General features: G+C 44.1%; 1 protein-coding gene across 1 annotated transcript in view; it reads right to left on the bottom strand.

The window, feature by feature from the left end:
* Positions 1-3,653, bottom strand: part of kif1aa (kinesin family member 1Aa) — a gene marked incomplete at both ends in the record, with an annotated part of 54,840 nt that extends 51,187 nt beyond the window's left edge. Inside the window, one exon of the mRNA XM_083647286.1 lies at positions 3,548-3,653. Within this exon, the coding sequence (XP_083503412.1) occupies positions 3,548-3,653 (106 nt within the window). The remainder of the gene's footprint in view (positions 1-3,547) is intronic.
* Positions 3,654-11,312: the final 7,659 nt, after the last annotated feature.

An 11,312-nucleotide genomic window follows, 5' to 3' on the forward strand; every position in this document is an offset into this window, starting at 1 on the left:
AGAGAGCGAGATACACACGGGCACACACACACACACACACACACACACACACACACACACACACACACACACACACACACACACACACACACACACACACACACACACACACACACACACACACACACACACACACACACACACACACACAATGACACAAAACTTCTTCTTCTTCCTTCCCTTGGCCCAGACTGCAAAAAAAACCAACAAGGGGCCATTTATACCCCCTCCAGACACTGCTACCAGTGGGCCTTTTCACGACATCAGTCTGCTCACATCTTAGAGTCCACATCCAGAGCCATTGACTCTGTATGGAAGATAACAATCTGCTCTGCTGAAAAGCACTGCTGTCTCACTGAGTGCCTCCATGTGTGCTGAGCTCACCAAAGGCTGGAGTCGCACTAAAACATGAGGACGTTTTCTGATACTGATAATATGATGGTAAACTCAAATGTGTGAAATTGTATTAAATTAGATTGAAGAATCAGAATTGTGTCATACAGCCAAAACGTCTTGTACAAATATTGTCATGATGTGGGGGACCCACTCTAATTATTATCCTCAGATTAATTGTAATGTTCTGAAAGGACTTTCTATCAGTTTACATGATAACATGTCCTTCTCCCTGTAGCCTGTAGTGCAAAACCTGCCAGTCCACCATCCTGCACCAGTGATTTATTTTGTGGGGAATTGAGCCCAAGATCTCCCAAATTGAACCAAAATGCAGGTGTGAGGAGATAATTAGGACTACAGTCACTTTTTTATGTTGCTCAGATTAGCATGCATGGGCTAACTATATATAGTCAGACTTCACAGTATATAAATAAAAGTCTACGTCTTAAAAAAAAAGCTCTGACATGGCCCCAGCACAAAAAATAGAATGTTTTTGCAGTAATCTTGTGCTGAAAATTGTTTATGCATCATTGGGTCCTCATCTCAGTAAGTTTTGACAGCCTGATTTGGCAGCATAATGCATACTGCTCAATGAGCAACAGTACAGCTCCTATTGCAACAATATGATGCTGACCTCTCTGAGGAGGTCTCCAAACACAAGTGTGTTGTCTCAAAATCTGGATAATGCAGTGAATGAACAGTAAATGAACAAATTAGCATGTCAAGGAAAACACAGTATAAACAAACACCGTACCTGCTGCCATCATGGTATATATAGCATGCCAATAAAATTCACCCACATTTTCAAGTTAGATTCACTCAAATAACATGCTTGATTAAAACAGTGAAATTGGCTTTGTGTGTTTAGAAATTACATTCAGAGATACCACGTCGGCATCCCAGTGTCACTACCAGGGGGCTGTCTTTAATCTGAGCGTACATTGTTAGAGGAGACAATGCTGACAGTAATATTGACTGTCTAAAATACTCAGCTCTCTGCCAATGAAGGCAGTTTTGGACACAATCACAGAAGCTCCTTGAGGGACTGATTTACAAAACGATCGTTTAATTTACTATTCAAGATTGTGATTTTTTTTTAAAGTCCAATTAAGAAGGAATTTAACATGCAGTACTCTCCCCCTAAATAGGCAGGGACCGTGCAGCAAGGGGCCTACAACAGTAGGCAACTAGGCATATTTTAAGAAATGAAATGACAGCCCAAAAAAGCTGAACAGCTTGTTGTCTAGTCAGCCATGACATGAGGAAGGAGGGGAAGATGGCTAAATTAGGCCAAACAGTAAATATTTCAGGAAGCCTCATTCATTATTGACAAATGGCTTTACCTTCCGAAGCAGACTAGATATCAAATATCTTTCCAGTCTCCTTTCGACTAGGCTCCTCTCTCTCTGTTCGACTAGGGTCCTCTGTCTCTGTTCGACTAGGGTCCTGTCTCTCTCTGTTCACTGTATTCCAAGACTAGGGTCCTGTCTCTCTGCTCGACTAGGGTCCTCTCTCTGTTCACTGTATTCCAAGACTAGGGTCCTCTCTCTCAGTTCGACTAGCCATGCCACTCCGCTAAGGGTCCTCTCTCTCTGTTCGCTGTATTCCAAGACTAGGGTCCTCTGTCTCTGTTCGACTAGCCATGCCACTCCACTAAGGGTCCTCTCTCTCTGTTCACTGTATTCCAAGGAACGCAGGGCCATCGAAATGACTGAGGCTCTGGTGAACGCTTACAAACTCAACAACATACTGCCACAAAACGGAAATCCAGCAGGCTTTACACACAATTTCAAACTGTCGCCGACTCGCCTTTTCTGGTCAGATACAAGTAAAAATACTGAACACTATCAAATCGTATGTATTATTTCAATTTCACAGGGACAAAATCAATTATCAATCAATCATTTCTTCCAAATTGTACTGTAATACTGAGTGTGAGTGTCTATCAGGCGGTGTCTATTCCAGTATTGTGCTAGTTGTATAATTGTATGCATGACACCGACACTTTTCTATTCACAGAGATTTTAATGTAACAATTAATCATCAAATTCTTTTGAAGAAGCCATTGCAGAATTTGGCTTACTCTGGACTGCCACATTAATAAATAACTAGTCTAACCCTGAATTAATATCAAATGTCAAATCTGTGAGAAATAATGTCCACTCGTATGATATATGATTCTTATTAAGTCAACTTCTTAAGTCAACTTCTAGAGATCGTTTACTGATTATTTAAGATTTCAATCTGATATTTGCTCTACAGTTGATTTATAACTGTTGTAATTGAAAATCATGATCCTACACAGACTAGTAGTAGTAGTAGTAGTACTACAATCGTAGTACATGTAATAATTACAGAGTAATTAGACAGCTGTCAATTCTGCAGAGAAGCTGAACATGGCATCATTTTCATTCAGATATAGGCAATCTCATGCTAAAAGTCTATTGGGAAGACATCCGCCTATTTTTAGCAAATAGGTCAGGTAGGCCTACATTTCACTACATTATAACAGCTTATCGCGTATTGTAAGTTATCTATCAGTAATTACTTTAACATGGGCAAGTGTGTCGATCACGGCAATTCTTCAAAACTAGTTAGTATCGATCCTCTTAGGGAAATCCTCTTTCCACTTACCCTCCTGCACAGGGAGGTCAGAGGTCAGAAGTCAGGATACAGAGCAGCACCCTGGGACGGGTAAGGATTGGTATCTCAGTTCAAGGACACTTCAGCACCCTGGATGCTTACTGTCAGGATGGGCTGGAAGGACAGTCTCCCTATCAATCTAAACCTGGCTGCCAACCTATTCATGTACTTTTCCTGCAATCCATATTTAATGCTGAACTGAAACTAATAACAAAAACGTATTTGTATGAGACAGAACCTTAACCCACATAGGTGTGATGAAGTTGAACAGAGAACTTGAAGCAGGTAACAAATTGATAGATATTAAAGGCTCTGGTTAGGGGAGCTCATTCTTTTGTAATTTAAGGCCCACTTCTGATTGTTAAAACATTTCCAAGGACCACCTTCGCAAACATCATTCTGATATCTTGATGTGAGAGGTCTGTCGTGGCCCACTAGATGGGTCTCTGAGGCCCACCAGTGGGCCACGGCCCAGTGGTTGAGAAACGCTCTAACCGTTAAAAGTACTTACTGGTGGTGTTCCCAGACATCTGAATGATACATTTGCTCTCTTTTCCAATCTCCCTTGAATTGAAGGGGCGGACACGCACCGCCACCTTCACAGAGGCCGCTGACATGGTGCTGCCTTCCTAGCACCTTGGGGTGCCCTTCTTCGATGCCCAGGTGCAGGGCCTGGGGGCTGGGAATCTGTAGAAGGGAAAACATAGTCAATCCTAAATGATACTACTCTTAAATGTAGAATGTAGACTTTAAAGTAATTATGCCACTTTTTTGGCATATGTTATGTTATGTTATGTTATGTTATGTTATGTTATGTTATGATATGTTATGTTATGTTATGTTATGATATGATTTTAAGGATATTGGTTGAGGGAGCCATTGGGCTCTATTCTCCCCCTGGCCTTAAATTTGCACGACGTGGCGCTATTAGTGGGCATTGTCATACGCATTCCCTAATTTTTCCTGCCAGATTGCGCGGCGCTAACCATTTAACCACGCCTTTTTAAGCATAGAATTATTCACAACTGTGGCCATTGGCGATCTGCAGTAAACCAATCACATTCTTCCCTTCCAAGCTCCGATCCACGGAGATCCAGTCCGGTCGCGGCAGCATGCTGTCATCTATCCATGCCAATTTGGAGATCTCAGCGCATCACAGATCATAGTCTAAACACCTCTCCTGCACACACGCTGAAGAAGGGCTGCTGCATCACAGATCATAGTCTAAACACCTCTCCCGCACACACGCTGAAGAAGGGCTGCTGCACAAACGTCTGTGTGGCAATAAAAGTATTCAACTTCGAGTGCTGTCCTCCTTTCTCAACGGTCCTAAAAAATCGAATCCGACCCAACCCAACCCGCTTGAGACGCGGACCAAGATCAACTCACCCGCCGTTGTCACATACACTCAGCCCGAGACCAAAACAAACAAACAAACAGTTATTAGACCTAGGACATTATAAAAAAGTGTGCAATTAATGCTGCCGCGGCTCAAATAGTAGGAATGGACCATGGTATGTATGTGTTACTGCCATAAATGTTTTTCAGCTTTCATGCTGTTATATGGATGTATGCTTATCCCTTTTCGGGCTCTCTCTCTCCTGCATCTCCGCTGTGTAATTACGCACACAGTAGCCCCGCATTTCCCACCAATTTAGTCTGTAATTTTCCCCTTGGCGCACATAAAGAAACATGCTTCCGTCACTGTCTGCTTGATGGCGAGAGGGACTTCAGCTGTAGGCTGCTCGTGACAAAACCAGACATTGAATTTTCAACAGTTAACTTTTGCAGTAGCTAGGCCTAGGTTACTGGCTATATCCCCGGCGCACTGAATAAGGCCTGGTTTTGAAAAGCGTTAACCGCAAAATTAACGATCGCTATAGGCTGGTATTTAAGGCCGAAATGCCCATTCTGGCCTATTCTGGCACTGCGCCACGCCTCTTCAGCGCAAAGTGCATTTTGGGGCATAAAAACATGATGCTACCTAACCCATATAGCACAGGGCAGGGCTCTGTGGCTGTAATCTGAAAAGACCATGCATGGTCAGTCAGCTACAGTCATATAGCACAGGGCAGGGCGATGTGGCTGTAATCTGAAAAGACCATGCATGGTCAGCTACAGTCATAGCACAGGGCAGGGTGATATGGCTGTAATCTGAAAAGACCATGCATGGTCAGTCAGCTACAGTCATATAGCACAGGGCAGGGCGATGTGGCTGTAATCTGAAAAGACCATGCATGGTCATTGGTCAGCTACTGTCATATAGCACAGGGCAGGGTGATATGGCTGTAACCTGAAAAGACCATGCATGGTCATTGGTCAGCTACAGTCATAGCACAGGGCAGGGCGATGTGGCTGTAATCTGAAAAGACCATGCATGGTCATTGGTCAGCTACAGTCATATAGCACAGGGCAGGGCGATGTGGCTGTAATCTGAAAAGACCATGCATGGTCAGTCAGCTACAGTCATATAGCACAGGGCAGGGCGATGTGGCTGTAACCTGAAAAGACCATGCATGGTCATTGGTCCGCTACAGATATAGCACAGGGCAGGGTGATATGGCTGTAACCTGAAAAGACCATGCATTGTCAGCTACAGTCATATAGCACAGGGCAGGGCGATGTGGCTGTAACCTGAAAAGACCATGCATGGTCAGCTACAGTCAGGGCAGATGGATAACAAGCCTAGCAGCAACAAAAGAAGTGCAGCAACAGCTAAATCTCAGACTATTTCCAGGGATTAGAATGGCCACATAACACAGAAACCTGCCACAAAACCAGGGTTTGGCACTGAGCGGATACCGGATTGTGAGTACAGGAAGGGTTGGTGATACACAGTATAGGATGTTCTACCATACAATCACCAATACAACACTAAATATGGCTACAGTATATCATGACCATATAATCAGTATATAATGGAGGCATAGTGAGGGCATGGAGTGCAACCATGACTCATCATCGATGTCATTTTTCATTCTGGTCAACTATCTCAACAACAGCAAGCAATGAGCCTGGAATGTGACTGAGATTCAATGAACTGTCTGCTGCACAATGTTAGGATATTACATGGAGAATGTTGCATTTCTTTAATGGTAGCCTATAGAATACATGTATCAATATTCAATCATCTTGTTAGGTGTTTATGATTCTAGGGTTTGTCGTCATAAGATGTTGATAAAACTGCTGTGTCACACTGCTTCCTGGTACATCCTTTACTGTTGGCACATTGATCATTCACTCCTGCATGAGACGAAAGCTTCATGTACAGTATGTCAGTATAGGGACAATTTTACAAATAGCATGTCAATGTGTAACAGTATGATTGGGTGAAATTAGATTCAAGAAACTAAAAAGATGGAATAAAATAAATTACTCAACATCCAATACAATATTGTCTCAATTCAATATAAATGAAGTTCAAAATAGACCATAATTGATAATAGGCTAGGCATGGTTCAGACTTGTTCCTTAATATGGGGATTTAAATGGCATGACATTGATCTGTGAATTTGACATTTAATATTTGATTATGATTGTGTGATGTGATGGGGGGGAAGGGGGGGGGGGGTAAAACCTGATTCCATGCACATGCATACCATGCAGTCCTGATTGCTCTGCTGCCACATCCTACATGTACATTAGGCTAGCTCAGTGTCATGACACATTTTACATGCCCGGTGTGCCCATCGTGATTATGTCCAACCTCTTTGTGACAGAATAGCCTTGTAAAAATAAAAGTTATTTAAAAATGTATTCCAACATCCATCCATCCATGGCCGATACCCAGTCCCAGTGAAGCTGCACATACGGATGCGTTCAGGCCAATCAGCTGATGAGGATGCAGCTGGGCGGCCACCATTTTGCCGGTGACAAAGGGGGAAATGCTGATGTTATGTGATGTGTAACGTGTAACGTGACCAATATTTGATACAGTAACAGTTTTACATTATTATTATTATATACTTATATTATACTTAAAAAAAAAGTGTGAAATTAATGTATTAGTGAGTTTCTAGTCCTAATGACAAAGCTGAAAACAATAGACAGCACCGATATCATACAATTTTGAGATAATTGCTACCTACACACGTTACTGCAAAAGCTATTAATTAGCGTTATGAGAAAAATACGCTTGTTTCATTTAGCTATGCTAAATTACATGCGTCGCAGTTTACGTTACCTTCCGCTCAATTAAGGCGTTAGTTCATGTCGTCCTGAGTGAGCTCACATAATTAAAACACAATTTATCCTGTAAGCTAAAATAAACACAATATAATAGTAGGCTACCTAACGTTAGTACCTAACGTTATTATATTTGGAGTCAGCTTTACTGACATTTCATTCTCCCTCTCAAACCCCGTTGGACCGACCGAGGGTCTGTAGTGTTGACAGCCGCTTCAATGGCCGCACCCTATGCCAACCCCATCCCATGAGATTCAACACTAAGTAAATAAATACTGTCTCATTAAAACTGCATTATAGGCAGGACAATGGAAGAAAAAAGCACCCACACACAGGGGAATCCTACCTCTGCAATGTCAACAACGCCTCGCTCCGATTTTGTGTGCTTTCCCAGCTGATCTCCACAATGTCCTCCTCCCTCCTCCAGGTCTGCTACATGCCTCCTCTCCTGTCCATGGAAGACCTGGTCGAGGTTGAAGTGCCTGTGTTTTTAAGCCGCCCTGTAGCCTGTTTTAGCCGGGGAGTGGACCCAGAGAGGTGGCTGTTCGCCTGTGTGCTCCAGCAGTCAAAATGGCTCGGTGCTGTCTCCCTGTCTGTCTGTGGCAGAGGATGCTGAGCTCCACCGAGCCGGTGACGTCACCGCCGAGGGAGGTGTAACAGCATCAATGCAGTAGTGGAGAGAGAGAGCGAGAGAGAGGGGTTGGGGGTAGGGGAGGGGAGGGGAGGGGAGGGGAGGGGAGGGGAGGGGAGGGGAGGGGAGGGGAGGGGAGGGGAGGGGAGGGGAGAGAAGAGAAGGAGAGAGAGAGGGGAGGAGCAGGGATGACCTCAGGGGGCCCATAACCCAGAGCCTCTTGGGCCAGCATCGCGTATCTTGCCTGGGCCTGGGACCAAAATGATCAACTGGGGTCGGGACCCCTCGGGGGGCCGCAAGATTATTTTGGGGGGGGTCATGGGATGATTGTAAAAAAGATTAAATCTCTCATGCCAATGACTTAACATAGTATAATATAAAGATATATAAACTGGCAAGTCGTCTCCTCCAGCGTAGACCGTGGGGGATTGGGCAGCGGTAGGAGGGGGGAGTCGAAAAACCCCCTAAAGTTTTTTGGGAGGCCCGGCTCAAAAAGGTTGAGAACCCCTGCCCCAATCCTTTATTTTTGACCAAATGTTCCATATTGGTTTTTGGACAATTTATAGAGGCTTATTGTGCTTTTGGCTTTAATTGAGTGTACCTGCGCTGTAAATCCCTTTATTGAGACAGGGTCCAAAATTAGCACCAGCCACCAGCCAAATTCTGGTAAAATATCACTGTCACTGGTAGATTTGCTTCACTCACCAGCCAAAAATACAAAATAAAAATGGGGTCCGCCTATCCGCCTATCTGCCTAGGAGTGAGTAGCACACACACACACACACACACACACACACACACACACACACACACACACAGTTTTTTTTTCCAATAGGCAAATATAGCCTAGTTTCAAAGGATGTTTTTATTATCTCCGCCAGAGGCGAAGGCATGGGGAGATTATGTGATTGGTTGTGTGTGTCTGTCGGTTCCCTCCTTGCTGGTGGAGCTCCTGCATTAGAGCTCAACAGGCACGTGACTTTGCGTGACGTAATTTGCCCCGGAAGTAAGTTCCGCATTCATTTTCTCCATAGACATTTCGATAAATCCTTATATAATGAGTTTTAATGCTGGAACGAAGCCAACCAGTGATCTACTGAATCGTGAGTGACCATAAAACATTCGGTTTAAGCGAGAGAAAAAATAGCAACAGGGAAAAAAATCAATTTATTTTCCTGTTGTTATTTTTTATGCCTAGTGATGACATCATAAGTATGACATCATAAGTGAAACACCAACCTTCAACAGTGACATTAACCCTCAACAGTGACATTGCTAATGCGTCCGTCTGTGTGTCTGTTCCCTCCTCGCTGGGTTGTTATTATTATGACATCATCAGTGTCTGTCATAAATAACTGATGACATCACAGTTCTCGAGTGACATCAATGATGTCTGTCATTGCTGATGCTGTCACAATGGCTCTGTGAGAAGGGGCTTTAGGCATAGCAGTGCCTGGCGGAGATCTGCATTCTACTGCGTGCGTGGACTTTTCTAGTTTATCCATTTTTGGACAATATTCATAAAACCACTTTGTGGTGAATTAAGGCTTAGTAGGTCAAGCTTTGGGCATCAAGCTGAGAGGAGACAATTGGCACAAAGCAGCTCTCTACCGTGGAAACACGTAGTGAAGCACAGACAGCATCTAGACAAAAGTGGGTTGGGGTTCACAATAACAGCAGGGTCTGGCCACAGAAACAGCATTATGGAAGATAGTCATCACAAACACAAGATATGGGCATGTTATTTGTGTTGCATGTAGTGTCTGGCTTCTTTCAGAAATAACAGTGCTGCTTTTCTCCTCTGCTGTCTGCTTAGGAGTTGAAGGGTATATCCAGTTCTCTACGCTCTTTCTCCCCTTCTCCAGCGAATCCTATTGCAGACCAAATAATGTACTCTCTCAATGGGGACTGCTGTGTGACATGAATAATGTACACCTCCATACTGAGTCACCTTCATCCAGTGGGCTGAATTCCCACGGTGCTGGCAGCAGGCCAGGCCGAGGGCAGAACATGCCAAAGTCAGGACACTCACTCACTCAAGTCACTCACTCATGGTCGTTTAGTTAGGGGGGCATGGTTGGGGAATGGGGGGCCGTGGGGATGGGAGGGTCGTGGAGGGGGATGTGGCGTGTGGGAGTATCACACTATTTCCACAAGTTCCCCTCTCCCCAAACGGGCACGCCAACTAGCCGGGGGTCGAACTTGCGGCCCTCGAGGTGGTACGCAGGGAATCTACCACTGCACTACCCAGACGCCCTATATTTTGTACATTCAATTGACTTAATATCTTCTATAGCAAGCTTCACACGGTGTATGCCTCTTGTTTGAAATCAGCTGGCACCTGTGAAATGTGAATGGGCATATGATATGTTGCCAAGTTTAGACTGGGATCAAACACAATATAAGTCCACTGCACATGCGGCTCAGTGGCAAGTAGAGGGTAGTGAAGAGGAACTGTGTATGTGTTGAGAGGACAGGTCGGAGCTGCTCAGGTTTCAGCCTGTGCAGTTTTGTGACCTTGCTCTTTGCACAGCTTCTATCCAGACGTGATACTGTAGGCACTCTCTCTCCCTATAGGCTCCCTGTCACTAGCCCCCCCCCCCTCTCTTTCTATCCCTCTTTCATTTGCTGGCTGTGCGACATCTCTCCCTGGCCCACTCTGTCTCCTCCATTTCGATCTGATGCAATTGCTTTATTTAATTCATCTGCATTATTAAGATTTCAAGGTCTGATCTCTGTCGGCCGTAACGCCACATACTGTAAGTATGGTGCAAATGTAATGCTTGAGCCATAGCATATCGACATCACCCATAACATGTCAAAATGAAGACTATTAAATCACCACAGATAAAATGGGATGATGTCATACGCATGAATCATCTTACAGTTGTACATGGATGAGCTGCCTCTGATGTACCCTTGGCCTCCCTGTTTAAATACGATGTAGCTGGAGACTGAATGTTGTGTGTTGAAGAGAATGTCTTTTGGATATTTAGGGACACCAGTGTGTCCACTACAGTACAGGGCGATGGAGAAAGAGCCATGGTGACATTGGTCTAAATGACAGTGGCACTGGGGCCTGAATAATTTATTAGTAGAGTGAGCTGTTGCCTGAAGCCTAGTGTGTCAGATGTGTTTTCTTAAAGAGATGCACCCTCCCTGTGTCTGCTTGAATACAGACGTCCACCCTGAACACGCTTCGCATAATGATGCTATAGTCTGATAATAATAAACAAGTTATTATTTTGTTGACAAAAAGAGGCAAGGCTCCTGTGATATCAGACCATACTGTCCATATTATAGTCAATGCATCATACCAAGTGTAGGGTGATGCTCCAATGAATGGGAGACAGTCTTTGGGCCATTTGGGGGCGCTATAAGCAAATGTTTTGGCTCACACCTCTGAGCTCACTTGGATGTAAAAATTGAACAAACATTTATTTGCCCACAAAGTCATGCC

Source organism: Poromitra crassiceps (genome assembly GCF_964638095.1).
Source record: "Poromitra crassiceps genome assembly, chromosome: 12".
Classification (NCBI taxonomy): domain Eukaryota; kingdom Metazoa; phylum Chordata; class Actinopteri; order Beryciformes; family Melamphaidae; genus Poromitra; species Poromitra crassiceps.